At 39.0% G+C, this 18,677-nt stretch overlaps 1 protein-coding gene across 3 annotated transcripts; it reads right to left on the minus strand.

Moving 5' to 3' along the window:
- Nucleotides 1-8,430: 8,430 nt before the first annotated feature.
- Nucleotides 8,431-18,015, minus strand: zdhhc18a (zDHHC palmitoyltransferase 18a). Of its 3 annotated transcripts, XM_079241426.1 has the most exons (10): nucleotides 17,466-17,726; nucleotides 17,165-17,325; nucleotides 16,742-16,891; nucleotides 14,697-14,834; nucleotides 14,534-14,585; nucleotides 12,926-13,028; nucleotides 12,713-12,825; nucleotides 12,262-12,367; nucleotides 11,197-11,267; nucleotides 10,417-10,539 (listed from the first exon to the last, which is right to left on the minus strand). In XM_079241426.1, the coding sequence occupies exons 1-9, from the start codon at nucleotides 17,696-17,698 to the stop codon at nucleotides 11,226-11,228; spliced, it is 1,098 nt and encodes a 365-aa protein (XP_079097552.1). In that variant the 5' UTR covers nucleotides 17,699-17,726; the 3' UTR covers nucleotides 10,417-10,539; nucleotides 11,197-11,225. The 3 variants fall into 3 exon arrangements, with proteins under 3 accessions (XP_079097553.1, XP_079097552.1, XP_079097551.1); XM_079241427.1 differs by lacking the exon at nucleotides 11,197-11,267 and having other exon boundaries at nucleotides 8,431-10,539; XM_079241425.1 differs by having other exon boundaries at nucleotides 10,527-11,267; nucleotides 17,466-18,015.
- Between the last annotated feature and the right edge of the window lie 662 nt (nucleotides 18,016-18,677).

Raw genomic sequence — 18,677 nt, forward strand, 5'->3', positions numbered from 1 at the left:
CCGGTGTGTGCCGCTAAAATCCAGCCAGTCTGCAAAGCGGCGATTCAAAAGGAAGGTCCAGAGGGCTTAAAGCCTCCTCATTAGCATAAGACTTGTGATTGGCTGCTGTGTTTGGTCATTGATTATGCAGGAAACCTTTCGTGTTTCCACTCTTCTGCTACAGGAGACAGGGTCTTCCCTCCACTTTATCATCAAAACAGCTGCAGCACTGTTACAAATCAGGACTATATGAACCGTTGAGAGTGACAAACCTACAGGTGTGCGCATTTCCATTTTTCGTTTTTGTTTATTGTAATGTATAGACATTGTCTGTACATGTATAATGTATATCTTTATTGTCCATGATTAAATATTTCCAGAGCATGTTCCTGCAGTTCCCTAGATCATCAGAAGTGAAAGATCATGCAAATCCAGGTCTTATTAGGATACACTTTAATTCCATATCTTTGGCACAAAATTAAATCTAAAGGATGAATATCATCCAGTTATAAAATACAATTCCATTGGGAATATAGGGCAGTCTCTGAAGATACCAATTTCCAAAAGGGCATGCCCCCTTCATGGACAGGTTCCGAAATGGACTGAATATGGGTCTTCCATCATTTTTAATTTATTCTTGGGTATTTTTTTTACCACTTTAAGTTAGTCAATCTGATGAACACACATGACATTGTGTTGTGTGGTGAATTTACGATCTGCAGTTAGTTCTCTCCACTTTTCGTTCTTACAAGACTGGACTCTAGTCACACTGTCACTGGCTTCACAACCTATCCTGCCCTAAATGCAGCCTGTGTGTGTTTAAATGCACTAAATATCCCTTAATGAGGGACCTCACACCATCATAGACATTACTCACAATAGCAGACGCTACTCTTTTAGGGAGGAGATACACTTTGAATTGTTCTCATATGATTTTGCAGAGAACTACACAGGTGAACAGTTTAGTAATTTCCTCTTTTAAGATTTATTATCATTTATAAAACCGCACACGTCATAACTATCCACAGAGCAGGTTTATGCACCTGTAAAATGTTTACAAGAGAGTAAAGTTCATTTCATGTTTGAACTGCTTAGTTTTCTAGATGGATGAAAACACACACACATCATAATTATCTTCCCCCAAAGATATGTGTGTGAGTGTGGTTTTTTTTCAGTTAATGAATGCATAACTAGAGGTTAACAATGTCTCACGAATCTCTGTGAGGTCAGAAGGTTGGCATGCCGAACATTTCAGTATCCACGAGGTGATTACTGTCAGTCCTATGATGTCAACACAATCCTGTCTCTTTGGTAACAGCATCCACTGTCATTGGGCAGCCAGGCAGTGGCGTCTCCAGCTGAGAGTCCTGCCAGGTACACACGAGAGACATGTGCGTCATGCCACTATAAATAACCCACCCTGTGGCAGCTGTGCATCCTCATAGCAGCGCCTCCATTTAACCTGAATAAGAAACACTTGGGGACTAGAGAGAAAAGGACGGCAGATAAATGTCAGTCCACTTGACATTCTCAGGTTCCCTCATAGCATCATGAAATATGGAACCATTGGGATGCACCGACAAGACATCGGTGACCGGAATAAACCCATTTACAGAATAGGCAAAAAGTTTCTCAAAACCAGCTTTGTGTTTCCCTCTCCATCTCAGCTTTTTATTTATTGAAGCCAGTGTTACAGCCACTGGAACTGCTGTTTATCCCCGCCTCGACATCCTGCTGGAGCTATAACAACTAAGACTGTGAGCCTTGAAGGTGTGGTGAGTTAGCCAGTATTTAAACACACCTTGAACAAATGATGCATTAGACCAAGTTATGTTCCAGTCCTAGCCATGAACAAACATTGTGAAGTCGTCTTGGGTAAATATTTTCATCAGACTTTTAATCGATGTCTATATCTTCTTTTTTTTTAACTTGTGTGTAACCTGAGAGATCAAGATGACAAGATGAATAAATGCTAGATAAGATTTTTTCTGTTCATGTCATTATGTGTCCTTGCCTATTGTACAGAGAGAAGGGGGGAAACAACGCAGTGGAGTGAGCTTCTCTTAACATTAGGGACATGACTAAACATCACAGCTTGCTTTAAAAGTGTGACTGGAAATAGATGTTGCCAAACAAACAACATTTAGGTGTCACAATGATGAATTGTGTGATGACAGATAAAACTCCATCTGTTGCACTGGATGAGTTGTGAAGGCCTTGTTCTTACCTGTCAGCCACGGCTCTTACAATCTCAGTGAGTTATTTCCCCCCCAAAAAAAGACTTCTTTCATATGACACTGCACAACATCAAGCCTCTTACACAAGAAGACCAGCTTGCTACAACTAGGGTGTGTTGTTTCCTTAGCTGGAATGGCAATGGCCCTGCTGCGAGTGCAGAATCAAGAAATCAAGATCGATATGGATTTTTGTGGACAATTTAATTCAGTTTCTTCTTTTATTTCAGGTTTAAATCAATCACCTACAACAAATCAGATAATCGCTCTAAGCAACTAGGTTGAGTTGACCTGTCAGCCTGCACACGAGGGCCTCCCTGCATTGGAGGGAATTTGTGATAAGGGGATGTTTACTTTTCCGGATTGCCCTACATGGCACATCTATGGAACAACAAGATTGTTCAAGGAACTGTGCTGCTAACGTCACACTCGCTCCACTGCCTGCTTGATTGATTACAGTAGTGCTATAGAGAGCAGATAAGTAAGATGCTGGAAAATGCAAACGTCAAAACACACCAGAGAGTCAAGTGGCGTTATTTGGGAGATTTGCTCTCTGTTATAACACTGTCAAATGATTCAAATACTAAATTGTGAAAAAGTAACCATGCATTTTTTTTGGTTGATGTTGTTTATGTGGAACAGAAAGCAAATTATAATTGCAGTTGCTCTGCAATTAGCCCAACCCAAGACAATAAACATGACACTGGCTTAACTGATAAAAACAGGTTTACAAAGGCTTCTGAACAATTACAGAAATAACTGCAACCCTATTGATTCATAAGATATTGCACTATTTTGAAAAAGTGTCTGCAGCACTGTTTCATGTATTGCTACACTTCACAGCCCCAGCAGTAAGTTGGGGGAAGAGAGTTTGTTGCATAGCTGGCATGCTCTGAAGCTCAATGGTCAAATATAGTCTAAGACTATGTATTATGTAAGGCTGGTCTCACTTTACACTCTGGAAGGTTACAAAAAAGAAACTCTGACAGAATTTGTGAGGAATGCTCACAGAAATCCAAGTCAAGGATGGATCTATATATATAAGCAGATAATAACTCAGATAAGCAGCACTTCTAAGTTCTTTTTTCCAAAATAAAGTGTGATGCAAAGCCAAACGAAAAAGTAGAAACAAGCTGTGTATCACACACACATTTCCTTCTATAAATTTCTCCCCATTTTGTTCTTAAGCCCCTAACCAAACACGTGCACACGTGACTTTTTCCCATCTAAAGATAAGCCTATGTTTAAGAGAGGGCTGTATAGGCCTGGTAATAAAACACCCTCACTTCCTTCTGCATGTCTGGAGCTTAAATCAAGTTGGCTCTAAACCCACAACATTAAACACATCTTCTTGTCTTTTTCAAATACAATTTAAAAAGGAAAACTGAACCTCTTTGTGCTTTGCTTCCTTGCTTTTAGGTTGTAGATGACTGATATTATTCTCCACTGGTCACAAATAGCAACTGGCATTGGCAGGGTGCAGAAACAAGTTGACAGCTGCCTACAAAATGTAGATACTACCGAGTCAACAAATCTAACCATAAAAGCATATAAAATAAACATGTTCTGTAATTTTCTCAAGATGTGCCTCATGTGGACATTTTATATTAAAACCTACCAAGGAAAAGAACTGGCTGCATTCTCCACATGGATAATTTACCAGAAGTGAGGGGGAAGCCCTATTTAGCCGTGAGCTCTGATTTCATTCCCAGAAATCCTGCTTGTCGCCCCCATCCAGTAGCTCACAGAGAGGACTGGGCTTGTGGGGAGATAAAGGAGGGAAAAAGAGTAACCCACTAAAGAAAAGTTATGTGAACTTAGCGGAAACATTCTGGGTTACGCTACGCAGAACTATAAAGTAGCTCCCCCAGACAAAAAAAAAAAAGGAATATCAGGTCCTAACAATATAACATGAATAGTGTAACTGATACTGCTTCAAGTCTGAAAACAGCAGGGCCAGATTTATCCAACACATCTGTCCAGTTAAAAGCTCTGTCCACAAGAGTGAGCAATAAAAATCATGTCCACAGCATCTTTTCTAAGATCACCATCCAGACCACTTGGAGGGAATCCCATCTTGCTTCAGGTCACTTATCAGCAGCTAGTTGCATGAGAAGTATCTGATGGGAAATTAACAGACTGAGAGGTGTTTGTGAACATGAACAAAAGCAGATTTGTTATTTAAATGACTTGTGAGGCTTTCAGCTGAAGAAATGAAATTTACAAAGTGCTGTAACCCAATGCAGGCAGGAGGTATTTACATATGCTACACATATGCTCCAAACTGTTCTCAGTTAAATACTGTGACTCTCAGTGTTTCAGATAAACATTTCCCCACAATCACAAATTTTTCATTGTAAAATTAAAATCCATCTGCTCTACTGACCCCGGATCTCCACTCCCCCTATGTCTATCCCTTGCAACCTTTTTCCCCATTACATAACTTCTCTTTCAGTGACATATTCAAACAAGATAAGCCATACAGAGCTTGCATTTGTGAGAGCTATACTGCCCTTAACTGTTAGTTAGACATGCCTGGAATATGTCTGGTCATGTCCTACAGTGACTCAGTATCCACTATCTATATTTCCCACCTCTTTATCCCCCCATGTTTATAGTCGTTGCTACATAAACCTTGGCTATGAGCAAGTACAGTAAGTTCAGAGGCCTTTAGAGGTTATTGCGCGACCATCGTCCATATATATGCAGCTCTCTCAATGCATTTCATCTGCATGATCCAGACTCCATTCTCTGCTTAAATATCTAATCATGAAAGCAGAAGAATGTATCACACAGGCAGTGGCAATTAGGATTATTATTGCTGAGTTTAAATGCAATATTAGCAAATATCTATGTTATTTTTTAAATACACAAATAAGCATAGAAATTTTGGGGCAAAGATCCACCTTCAAAACCCACAAATGCTCAAGATGCTTTATCTTTTAAGTGAAAATCTAAATTGCCTAAAAGCCCCTTTTCTTTAGAGCTGTACAGTAACTGTCTTCCTGAAAAGTGCTTGTTAAAAGGGAATTGTTGGATTTCTCTCTTCATAAAGTGCTCTTAAAACACAAGCAAAGAGTTGGTGTAATATTAATAAAACTGAGTTGAAATGAAATTTCATGTCATCACAGGTGTGCTGTCCAAGGATGATGATATGAAAAAGCATCTCTATTACATAAATTACTTAATTTGTCTTTCATGTTACATGATGAAAGCAATAAAGTGGATATGAAGTTGAATTATCTGTACTGACCTTGAAGGTTACAAAACAAGTGAATCTGCTGGTAATTGAGTCAACCGGAAAAAAAGACAGGCAACCAAATTATTTTCCACCGATTGACTAAGGCCATATCAAACAGACTTCATGATAATGGTTGCTGAGATAAGGTCTGATCCTGTGGTACCGTAATACACTAATCCAACTCCATGGCACATTTTCAGGTTTCCATGGTGAACTCTTTCCACTTCACAACACAAAGCCATCATCTTTCCACTTCAAGAACTGCTGAGAGCTCACATCTTCTGAACACATCATTTATCTAATTTGCAACATAAATAAAATATTCAATATTGTTCCTGAAAACGTTTTATGAAAAAGTAGAGTTTGCTCGTTTTCATTTCTGAGACATGAGGATGGAGTTCCTAATCCGAGCCATAAAACCAAATCTTTTTTATGCAAACTACTGTGTCTGGTGGGGACTACTTATACAAAATGCAATAAAAAGCAACATAAAATATGCTTATCTTTCTCACTGATTCAACTTGAGATAAACTGCTTAAAGTAAGCTGAACAGTGAGAGATGTAACTGTGAACTGGCAGTTTGACCTTTCTCTTGTCTTTAAACAAGGCTGCAGGTGACGCTGACACTAGCAGCTATGTCCAAACACACAGATAGTCAGATCCACCCATGCTACACCCAAACAAATTCCCAGAAAAGCACAACACAAATATGGGGATCAGTACCCTCTATACACGTGTATACAGAGCTGGATCCCAGAAGTCCTCATGTTTTTATCCACTTTGACAAATGTTAGGATTTTATTCACTTCATGCGTTTGTTAGTTTGGTAGTTTTCCACCATACATCTACTTTTTAACACAGACTTTTGCAAGAAAAATAAGTGTATATTGAATGACAATACAGTTTAACTTTCAAGATTCTGACATTTTAACCACCATGTGGACATCTTTATCCACCCACCATATTCAGTTGTTTCATGTTTCACTGGAAGTGGCAACAAACTATGCTCACTGGCAGCTGCACTCTCCTGCAAGCTGGTTCATTCTGCTCAGTACAGAGTTAATTATATCAAGCCTCGATGCCCAGCAGAGAGGAGCACTTTTAGTTCTGCAGTGATGCTGACAACAGCTCTGACTGTGAGTCACCTGTTTTGTTCACAGAGGTGCTTCACTTCTGCTCTCCTCAGACCAGCGAACGGTGAGAAAAAGACTTGTGAGAGTGTGACACACAGTTGTACACATGACAGCACTCCCAAACGGGGCTCACTGAAGAGGAACGAGGCACAATGACTCACATAGTGGATGACAGCTTGAAGTAAAACGGTGATGGATTCTTTCTTTGAAGAGTTGGAATGTATTAGTTTTAAGTGAAAGAGTCCCCCAATAGTTACACTGTTCTTTAGCTGGTGTGTGATTCTATGATGACGTTTACTTTGGACTACGTCTTTATAAATATAAAATATGTACTAAAAAATAGTAGAGGAAGGTCTGCAAAGTTCAGCCCCTAAACATTCATTCCTTTTTAAAAAGTTATTCAAGGGGAAAATGTGTTTTTTTTTTAACAATATCCTCTTTAATGTGAAATCAAGCCAAACGCATTCCTAATATTCCAATTCAAGAGGAAACCAGGGATCTGTAGCACACCAGCTGGGTCTTAAGAGCATTATACACACCAGGCAAATAATCATCTGCAACCAACAGGGACTGCAGTTGTCCTCAACCCTATACTACTAACAAATAAACTATCAGCTACACACTGACAACCTGGTACCTTTTTTTTTTTAACTCTACAGTGTTTGATTCAGCTTTTTTACATAATTTTAGTAATTGTGTGATGAAGGGTTCTGGTCATGGTCTAACATCTGCTGAGGTACGGACACATTGCCTTCTTCCTCCTGAGACACTGAGCCAAAAGTTTGGCCATCTGTGCTGTTTGCTCAAACTAGACAGGTTACCATACTGAAATGCTTTAGTTGTTTGAAGTCAAATCACATAATATGCATTTTAAAAAAACTGAAGAAAATCATCAAGGTTATCACATTTCTACATGTCTTGTCTGTACCGTACATTCTTTAACTTAGTCCAGTGGGAGTGTATGAGTGGGTGGGATTCTTCTGCCTTATTTTTTTTTTAGATTTCCTGTTATTTTCCACCAATAGGCACCCTTACAAGTAAAATTTAAAAATAATAAAGGAAAAAAAAAACCATTTCAAGGTATTGTTGAGGCAAATAAAACCATCATCCTGGAAACATCAGATGCCATGTGCCAACTTCAAGATTATGTAGAAAAAAAATCTTCAAAACCGGTAAATTATGGAGGACCCTAAAGCAACATTCTCACTTTTCAGTACACCACAGTGACAGCTGAGCTTTAGCTGCCATGTTCTATCTGTCGTAGACACTGGCCTTCAGGGTGTTTTTCTGCAGTTTTCAATTCAATAATAGCAGGCAATATGGCTCCAAGAGCATCTTGTCATTAGTAATACCATGGAATAGTTAATCACCGCCTCGTGATGCCACTTTGTCCAGTAGTTTTTATTATTAACTGGATCAGAGTTGGTAGAAGTGTATTTTACTATCTTTAGCATGTAGCACATGACCTTGTGTTACAACTATGTAGTACAATCCATCAGTGATCTGACCAAACCAGGGCAGTTTTCCATGATTTTTAATGCAGGTCAGTTTCAGCTGTTCACACTGCGTGTATCTGATAAACACACATTTTATTACTAAATGTTGGCATCTCCAAGTTCACCCAATCAGCACACTTTTCATTTGTATGAGGGAGATGTCAGGAAGACTGAAGCAAAATATTTATGTCTTCAATAATAATGGAAAATGAAATGAAAAAAACGTTGAGAAAAAAATTCCGAACTCAACAAAAACAGTTTTATTGACCAAATGTCACAGTTCCACTGTTACACTACAAAATACAAACAAATTTGTTCATACAAGCTCTGCTTGTAATTGCCTACACAACCTACAGGTCTTGCTGCAGACTGATAAATAAACCACTGACTACAGCAGAGTGGTTCTTCACAAACTCACAAATACAGCTTCAAAGTTCAGTTTAAAAAAAAAAAAAAAAAAAAAAAAAAAAAGATAAATAACATAAAAGGCATTTTCCTAGTGCTGCCTACCTTACTAAACTGCTGTCAGACTAAACCACGATTGATGTTCAATTACCGCCCCCTTGTGGTACAACCTAAATCCTGCTATTTTCACCAGAAAAAAAAAACATTTTCAGGAGATCAGATTTCATGCTGTAAGAGCAGGAAAAGGTCACAAGCATGAAAGATGCCTCACAAGCATTTTTAAGACATTATTCTGCTGGGAAAACCTCTTTATAATGAGCCTGTGCTGTAGATATAATGTGCCCTGTACAAAAAAGTACACACTTAACTAAGAAGCTTCCCAGTATATTATATATAAAAAGTAAACAGTGTGTGACTGATACTGCTGACCAAGTCCTGAAAGAAAGGAGCAAATGTGTTAAATACTTTGTTTAGAGGTCCAAAATGTTAAGCCATAGATTAAATAGACATTATGAAACATGTGGATGTTTTTCTGAGATGTTACACAGTTCACTTAGTCATACAAGGAATATCTGAACAAATTCACTCTACTTGAAATATTTTTCCCAGCTAGTTTCCTAATTTGATACCTCATAAAGAGTGAATATGCACCACTTAAAGAGCCTTAAACATGCAGAATTGATTATAAAAACCCAGTATCCAAACTTTCCTGTATGAAAATTAAGTTGGTTTTTTTTTTTTACTGATCAATTAAACTAGACCCACGTAATGATACTAGGATGATTCAGACGATTAGCAGTGAAATGAAAGAACATACTGTAAGGCTAAGTCTAAAGCTGATAATCTTAAAATGGCTCACTATCCAGAGTATGCCCATTCAACAAATTCAAAATGGTAATTTTGTCCTTGCATTCAGTCAAACTCCAAATACTCCCATATTTAGACATTTGTTTGCATAAGATATTAGAAGGAACTTAAATACTGAGGTTCTGCAGAAAACGTGGAGGCATGTTCTGAATGCCTTAAAAAAAGAAAGTGTAAAAATATCTTTTTATCTGTTTTGTGCTTTTGTGTGTTACTAAGATTCCCCTTCATTCTAAAGGACACAATGACACCAGTGATTCAACCCAAGGAACTCTCCAGGGTGACATCTTGAGAAACAAATTTCAACATGCATTATGATTACCACTAGAAAAATCTTTTTCTAGCTGAAACCATTCCATATACACTGCCTGGCCAAATAAAAGTCAGGAGATGGATTTAACCAAGCAAACAGGTACAAGTTTCTGATGGGATCTTTTTTTGGGGGTAATTCTCCAGCCGACCATAGACAAAAGAAAAACCACTAATCAGTGAAGGTACACAGAGAAAAAGGCTTCAGTTTGCTCGGAGCATAAACATTGGACTGGAGCATTGGTAGAAAATCATAGTGTGATGAGTCCAGATTTACCCTTCTTCCAGAAGCCACCGTGCCTATAGCCCACTGTACAAACCTGTGGGGGTAGTGTTATGATGTGGGGTTGCTGCAGTTGGGTCTGGTCTAGATTCAGCAACATTATGTAGTCGAAGTCTACATATGTAGTCGAATCTTTTTTTTTAAAATGGGTGGCAACTTTACATTTAGCCAGGCAGTGTTTAAAAAGCAGCATTGCTGGTAGCAAGAGAAACATGTTCATTTATACTCCCTCTTCTCCTGTGCTGACCAGCAGCACTTGGTGCAGTGGGATAAAACCAATATCAGGTGCATCGCCCAGAATCAGGGTACTGTGGGTGAGTGATGGTGAGGGAGAAGCCAGGCGAAAGGCTGGATTGATCGAGTGTAGCGAGTCTCTCTTGTTGCTTCTGTTAAACGGGGGGCATGGCGCAACCACAGACTGACGGGCATGTTGTTGCGAGCAGCTAACCAAGGGTGAAGGCTCTGGAGTTGATGCTGTGGTGCTGAGAACCTCCTGAACTAGTGGGGTGGTCTTTGGGGTTCCTGGAGGGCACAAGCTGTGAAAGTCAGAGGAGTGGACCATCCTCTCCAGCATGCCTTTGGTGCTCTGAGTGCACTAAGAGGAGGAAGCAGGAAAAAGAAGAAGAGAAACTGAGTATACGGTTACGGAGAAGGTGAAGCTGCACTGACATTTAAAACAGAACAAACATGAAAATTCTGCAATGTGATTTGAGGGATTAGTTTGAAACTCATAAATCACAGTGAAAGCAAAGAAAGCCTCGATGACAGCACTGTTGGAGTCCGATGGAAAAGCATGAAGGTCAGTTAGATGCAATGAATTTTAAAAAAGGCAACAATAACACGGATGTAGACATTTAGGTGTGTTGGCAAGCTGCTTTTCCTCCCGTAGACTTGTGTTTATTTGTGTCGCCAAGCATGCACAGTAACACCCCACCGCAATGAGAGCAAATTTAACAAAAGGGGAAGACTATGATCATCCCTTCAACACTGAGCTTCATCCAGCACAAAGTGAGTGAGCAAATGTTAATGAGAGGCAGAACAAACGACTGAAGCATGCACATTCACATATAAATGATCATGAGTAATCCACCACAAACCAATCACAAAGTCAGCATGAGCTGTTTGTGCTAATACTACAAAGGAGAAAATGTTGATAGTTGTTGCAAAAGCAGTCCCAGCTATGATAAAAGAAAACCGTATGTGCCAAGTGAAGCGACATTGTGATTGGTTTATTGTTCAACCCTACTCTTACCATCAACTGTCTACATGCAGAAGAGCCCTTCAGGCTGTGCAGGACAATGAAAAATCCTGACAGTTCTCCTCCTAGCAGAGTGGAATGGATACAGTACAACACTGAACATCAGATCTTTCATGTTGCAGTTAATTTACAGCCATAAAAATGTTTATTATGCTCAAAGCCATTATTTCACCAACAGAAAAAAAATAACGACTTAATGTCTTCACACCTGCAATTAGTTGTGTAAAGACAAAAAACAGAACAAAGAACTAGAAAAACAAGAAACTTAATACAAAAATAATGTTTATTTACAAATAGAATCATTCCTGTGTAGCCGTGAAAAAATAAAAATTTGTGATAAAACACAGCAAATAACAGGCACTTGATGTGTTACAGAAAAATGTATTCAAGGCATGTGATAAGAGATCACAGATAAAGTGCTGATTGTCCCAACACATTTCCACTCGCATGTCTTAATGAAATAAAATACTTAAAATATAGTTTGGATACATAAAACCTCAACGTAAACACATTCAGTAGTTCAATAACAACGAGCATGATACACCAAGAGACTGAATTTGTCAGGGTATAATAACATAAAAGTACCACAATTTAGGGTTTTACTGTCCCCTCTAGCAAAACCTCCACTACATATCTGCAACCGTAAGACAGCCTGTTGGCTACTAAGCCAAATCAAATAATACTTAAACATAAGGTTACATTTCTCCAAATAAATTTAAAAAAAACAAAAAAAAACTGTCTCTAAAGAACCTGCTTAATCACATCCTCTGACAATACTTAGCCATAAATTTGATAGTTTGTGTTTTGAATTGTCAGCATTATCCTAATCGTTTTATTAATGATAGAGGGAAATAAAAATCAGATGATCTTTCCATTTTCAACACCAAAACACATAGTGTTTTATGTTGCCAACTCTGCTGAAGGTGCTGTAGTTAGGAGGTCTGGGGGATGAAGGACAGGACAAGGGGGAGAAGACACGGCCAGTAGGTAGGCTAACAACCGCACAGGAACTATGGGAGAGTCAGAACTAATGTTGGATAACGGGCCATTTCATCCTACCATGTTGACGTCATTCTTGGCTGTGAAGGGAGGCAGTTCTATCTCTGAGACACAAGCAGCAGGGATCGCCTCATCAGGCGGTAGGAAACCTCTTCTGTCAATCAGACTAGAGGACAAAATACAAGATTTGTTACAACTCAGTCAAATCCAGACTGGAATAGATGCAAAATTTGTGAAGAACACTGCTTGTACTTCAAAATAGCGAAACAGGGAAAACATCTAGTATGGTTGGCCAACTCCGGTCCTCGAGCGCCACAATCACACTTGACACATAAATCAGACTTCATTTGCAGATTTGTGTAGAGCTTGCCATGAAACTCTGGACAAGTCTGCTAATTACACATTGATTTGAGTCTGGTGTCTTCCAGCAGCAAAACTAATGCTTGCAGTACTGTGGCACTGGAATTGGCCACCCGATAAGATAATGCAATTTCGTGATGTCATTACCAACCTTGGGGGCATGGGGCCACATAGTGTCACACAGCAGTTGGTGAAGATGCTGTTGTAACTGTATGGATTCCCAGACTCTTCTGCACCCCTTTTACTTGACCAGGACCCCTTGATCTGTAAATAAACAAGATAAGATTCATGGTTTACGTTAAAGTAAAATCTGATTGTGTAAATTCATAAAAACAGATTTGCCATACTGGAATATTAAACTTACATCTTCATTTGTGGTGAGATTGGAGGCTACTAAGTAGGTATGGAAGCCTGAGAGGCCCAGAATAGACCAGATGGAGAAGAAACAAATCACCATTTCCACCACAGTGCACAGGGAAGAGTCAAGGCATAAAGTCCTGTTTTCTCTAAAAATGCACTACTACCAGAGGTACTAAGTGCACTTCTGTATTAAGGGTGAGAAGCATGTTACAGTTGCTATCCTCTCATACAACAAACCATTTAGTTTCACAAAAGTTCAACATTCATTTTTTTTCCTTTTTAATGGGATTTTTCTTTGACTGACATTTAAATACTTCAGCTACCCAAAGTCTATATTAAATACCAATGTAGAAGCTAGTAGAGACAAAATGTTGATGTGCAAGACTGGAAATGCTTGGTTTGTCTTTAAAACATCATTCAGAGGAGGAAAAAGCAGCATGATTTTAACACCATCATTGCCTTTATAATATAGCCTGTACTGCAAAGCAGGTTCAACAAATCCATACTATGGACAGGTCACCTGGTTCAACAATGAATATCTCACTAAACAGTATTATAATGCTGGTTAAACATTTGTCAAGTCTAACCAGATTTTCCTGTGTTGGGTATCTTTGCATTATAGTAAAAGAAGAAGTTGGCACCATGAAAGCACAATCAATCATTCATTTCTGAGCAGGCTGAAAAGCAACACAGCTGTTAACCAAAACAAGAAACCCTATAATGAGAAAAAAAGTAGTAGTAAGTGGTAGTAGTAGTAGTAAACATATCTCATATAAAGATAAGTAAATGTTTTAGAGTGTAATCATTCTTTGACTGCAATCAGTAACACAGCTCTACAACGACACACAATTGAAATGTTTTTAATTTTTTTTTAGAAGAGAAATGACTGGTTGGGAGGTGACACTATAATATTGTGATCTCCTATAGTCCGAGTCCAATCTGGTCTAAAAGTTAGAGACCCAGTATATGTTGCCATGGTGACAATGAACCACTCAGATACAGGAAAGAAAATCAACACTGAACCTGAAGATTACTTGCAAAACAATTAAAGCTGGTTTGTACATCAAGTGAATACACTGTTTATACTTGGAGCACAAATATTAATGTCTGAACGTAACTTCTTAATGTGCCACAACTATGGCCTAAACGCAAATATTTACAAATGCACTAATATTTGGACATACGTGATGTAAATCACCTGAACCCCAAGACAAGAAGGACAAAAGATTTCAGAACTACTCTTAAAATTAGGAAAGACATGCAAACTGACTCTAAAATTATCATTTTGTGCACATCATGCACATCATGAGGATATTAATCCACATGCTCCTGATAGATAACAAACCACTGTGTAGTCATACTCTTCTATATTTGTCTGGGTACTGACATCTCCCCACAAGGCAGCAAAACAGTAACTGGAAAGCCATCTGTCTAAAAGCTCTGCTTTCTCAGTAGTTAACACTTATCTTATTAAGTGTGCGCTTCTGATCTGTGGGAAATGCCTTGTCAACAGCATATGTTCTTCTGTTAGTTGGCACAAAACAGCAGCAATTTCAAAGAGATCTGATTCATCTCTGATTATGTGACAATTTGGTTTGAATGCAAAGGATATCTTGCAGGGCTCTCTTGGATGGCTTGAACAAGGGTTTTACCTGCTTGAGAACCTGGAGAGAAATGACGTCGCAAAATTTAAATATGAAAAAAGTTTTTGATAACATGACCATTAAAAAACCTATGAAAACATTTCTGTTTTCTCACATTGTGAGGTTACTTACGTAAGGTGATGTGTGTGATAACACATCCAAATATGAATGACGTCAGAAAGGACAGAGAGATGATGAAGCTGTAGAAAAACCGGTAATTGCGTTTTCCCACACAGTTCCCCACCCATGGGCAGTGGTGATCAAATCGCTCTGATTGAAAAACACAGATGACATTAGACAGTTAGATGGAAAGTTTTGAAAAGGAAAGGGTGACAGAGACATCCTTTCAGTTGATCTTAATAATAGGAACAGTTTTCTAGTTAAGATCTCAACATGTGAACAAGCATGACATTTCCCATGCATGAATGTTGCCTGTCGCTTGGTTGGACCATAAGACCTTGTCTGGGTTACAGTAATCAGAGATTACTGCTGAGCAGAATGTCGTTAAAGTCTTCATTCATGAATAACTGATTAACTTGGATCATCATAAGATTCAGAGAATCAGTGAAAATCTCCACAAGCAAGCGGCAAGAAACCAACACTAAATGACCATGAACTTCAATCTAAGTTAGCACTGCGTTAAAAACAGACATTGTGTGTAGGATATTACCAGATGGGCTCAGAAAAGATTCATAAAATCACTGTTAGTTTACACAGTTTGTCTCGACAAGTTAAAACTACCATGCAAAGCAAAAGCAAATAATCAACACCACTCAGACCGCCAGCTTCTCTGGGTCTGAGCTCATCTGCAATGGACTGAAGTGAAGTGCTGTGGTCGGACAAGTCCACAATTTAAATCGTTTTCAGAAATCATGGACGTATGTCCTTCAGGTGAAAGAGGAAAAGGACTATCCAAATTGTTAGCACAAAGTTTAAAAGCCAGTATCAGTGGTGTACCCATGGCATGGGTAACCCACACATCTGTAAAGGCAATTTTAATGGTGAAAGCTACATATAGGTTTTGGAGCAACATTTGCTGCATCCAAGCAACATCTTTTTCAGGGACATACATGCTCATTTCAGCAAGACAATGGCAAATGACGCTCTCCATGTGTTACACCGCAATGGCTTCATAAAAAGAGTGTGGGTACCAGACCTGACATTTTGCAAAATGTCACATGACAGAAAATTGCAAAAGTTATGTGGTGTATCTTCAATAGCTAAACGGCAGATGGAAAATAACTTTTTTGTAAATTAAAAATTTTGATTAACTGTCTAAAATAAGTCCTTATGTCGACTAGTCTATCATTTGCTCCCGAAGTTCTGACTGAAGACAAGTTAGAACAGCTTACTGGTACAAGCTAACACTTGCCAGAAGCACCAGTGCTTTTGAGAGAGTAACAGTGGAGGTAGAATATCATGCTGGAAAGAAACAAAAGAGCACAACCAGTCATATTATTTGAAATGGGTCATAAGGTGAGAGATTTAGCAGCCAGTGTAGCCGATAGAGCATGGATCTGTCAGCTGTTTGTGCAACAAAAAAAATGACAGGAAAAACTCAGGAGGGTTGGTGAGGACACAGTCCTACCGCTCCCATCCAATTCCAAAGCCCACAGCTGAAACTAACTCTGTGTATGCTGTGTAGAAAAGCTTAACAAAAAATGCAATTTAATAAAAAGAAACCTGACTTCCTGTAGCCTGAGAATAGTTCTAATGTGATACAAATTTTATGTCTCTGAAGAAACAGTCATCTGATTGTCCCTTCCTTTTCATAGAAGTTAAAAATTGATCTTTTTCCAGCCAGCATAAGAAAAAAGGATAACTGTGTTAGTAAGCATATCAGTGCAAGTGTTGGCAAAAAATGTGTTTGGAAAACTGTGACTCAATCCTTTAAACTGACCTTCAAACAAAACTGTCTCTTACTTTCAAATGAAAACCTGAGGAAATAAACTGCATTGTGGTTTTTGGTTCTTTGCAGATTTTAGTTTCAGATGAACATACTTCCCTTAGAGACAGAACCTTATTTGCTAAATGGCCAAACAAGGAAGGACTGTGTCGAATAGCACAACAGTAACCCTGCAGTGAAACTGTTGTATGCCCTTTGTCTATGATGGTGTTGAAATAGATAACTGATGGAGAGCGGTGGAGGAAAAGGGGACTTCTCACTAGATTCCTACCAACACAGTTGTCACACAGACTGCAGTGGGAGGTCCGAGGAGGGCGGAACATCTTGCAAGTAAAGCAGTACTTGAGCTTTACCACCTGCTGATTGATGAGGATCTCCTTGGTGCGTGGAGGGGGGCGATATGTAGAGGATCCTGAGGTATCTTAAAATAGACAAGTTCAAAGACACACTCAGATACTTTCACATCTGATCAAAACATTTAATCTAAACAACCTCACATGATAAAATCATTTTTGCATAAATGATTTTATCATGCTTGACAAGCACTGTCAAGCCTGTGTGTTCTTCCGCCATGACATACAGTAAGCTACTTAGATGTTGGCTTGCAGTTCAACAACAGACATGTCCTCCATATGGCAAAGCTCTTTTACCCATCTGTCCCACATCATGTACACAACTCCACCATGTGCCTTACCTATTTGCCTCTCTATGTCTGCAGCTTCATCTGAGGTGGCTCTGGGTAAAATGCCTGGATCTGTGAAGCTGGTTCTCAGGAGGGAGATTACTACAAACACAAACAGCACCCCACCTATCACAGGTATGAAGACGGTCAGATGCTCCACCAGAAATGGGCAACTGGAAAAGAAACCAATTTTTATCCTTCAATCTATCGAAATAAAACCATACATTAAATGTAACCAACAAAAAATAAGACTTTTAAACCGTCTAATATAAATAAGTAAGATGCTCCTTGAAGGGACATCCGAGTTACTTACTCGAATGCAAAGAAAAGGCCACAAGTGACAACAATAAGGCCCAGTGTCAGAGGAAGGACACCGTTCTGCCTGGCTAGAATGAGCCGTCCGTCGCAGAAAAACCGGTTCTTCCCCGGGAACACTTCCCATTTCCTTCGCCGCCGCTGTATTTTCTTCTCGGTGTGGTTCTGCGCAGACAGCGGCGACACAGACAGCGCTCGCGGGTCGATCTGCTGGTACTCGCAGTTCTTCATCGTGTAAACACGCGGTTCGGAGGTAGCTAAAGGCACTGACATAAAACTGTCCTTAGACTATGTGGTCCTCAAAGACAGTCCTCTCGAAATTCACTCGCTAAACATGAGTATTTTCCTTCCCCTGGTAGCGTTCAGTTACCCATCCTGAAGCTAACTCCAGCTAGCTAATGTACCAACAAATACGCTCTTCTCCGTAGGTCACTTTTGCGAGCTGAATTAATTCACGAGTTGCCTCGGAGTTAACGACCATATTTGGCAGTTAAATTAAAGCTGCATATACATATCGGCACACAAATAGTAAAATAAACTCCACTTTTCATAAGAACACGACACAACAAGGAGGCAACACGGTTAAGCCTTAATGCACCAATGAATATTTCCTTTTTTTTAACTGTCAGCCAATGTACGTCACGGCGTAGCGCTGACGTAAACGCGTAGATTACGCTGATTTGTATGAACAAAACCACACTAGTTCCCAAAAATAAAGGTCAACTAGCGTGAGCAATGACAATTTGATAAGATTACAAGGCTGTGGAAGTCTTCCCACAAATAGATTATTTACTAGATAAATAAAGAAACAATAATATTGCATAATATCAATGTATTATGACATATAAGAGAGGTTTAAAGAGTCAAAGTTCAGCTGGCTGCAGAGAACACATTGACATCTTCAATATTTTGACAATTAAAAAGTGGTAAAGAGTGATTTTATGAGCCAAAAAGGTATAGCTGAGTTTATCTAAATAATGACATTATGTGCTGTACATTTATTTTGTTATTCAAGGAATGACATGCCAAAGCTACTATTCAGTCTCTTCCCTCATTAGTCAAAATTGTTAAAGGGCAAACAACCTAGAAAGGAAAAAAGAAGTTTAGAAATACCTTCACAGATATGCCCAAGTCTTTCTTGATAATGCGGTGTGCAGAGGAAATCATCTTGTTGATAGTGAAAGAACACCCAGCCTAAATTAAAACATGG

This window comes from Telmatherina bonti (genome assembly GCF_933228915.1).
Source record: "Telmatherina bonti genome assembly, chromosome: 5".
Taxonomy (NCBI): Eukaryota; Metazoa; Chordata; class Actinopteri; order Atheriniformes; family Telmatherinidae; genus Telmatherina; species Telmatherina bonti.

Excerpts from the sequence above, each read along its gene's own strand:
- zdhhc18a (XM_079241427.1), bottom strand. The coding sequence starts at position 17,698 with ATGAAGAACTGCGAGTACCAGCAGATCGACCCGCGAGCGCTGTCTGTG. Across the intron at positions 17,326-17,465 it reads GGCCTTTTCTTTGCATTCGA|TTGCCCATTTCTGGTGGAGC; the intron begins GTAAGTAACTCG and ends TTTCTTTTCCAG. Across the intron at positions 14,835-16,741 it reads TCTGTGTGACAACTGTGTTG|AGCGATTTGATCACCACTGC; the intron begins GTAGGAATCTAG and ends TTTTTCAATCAG.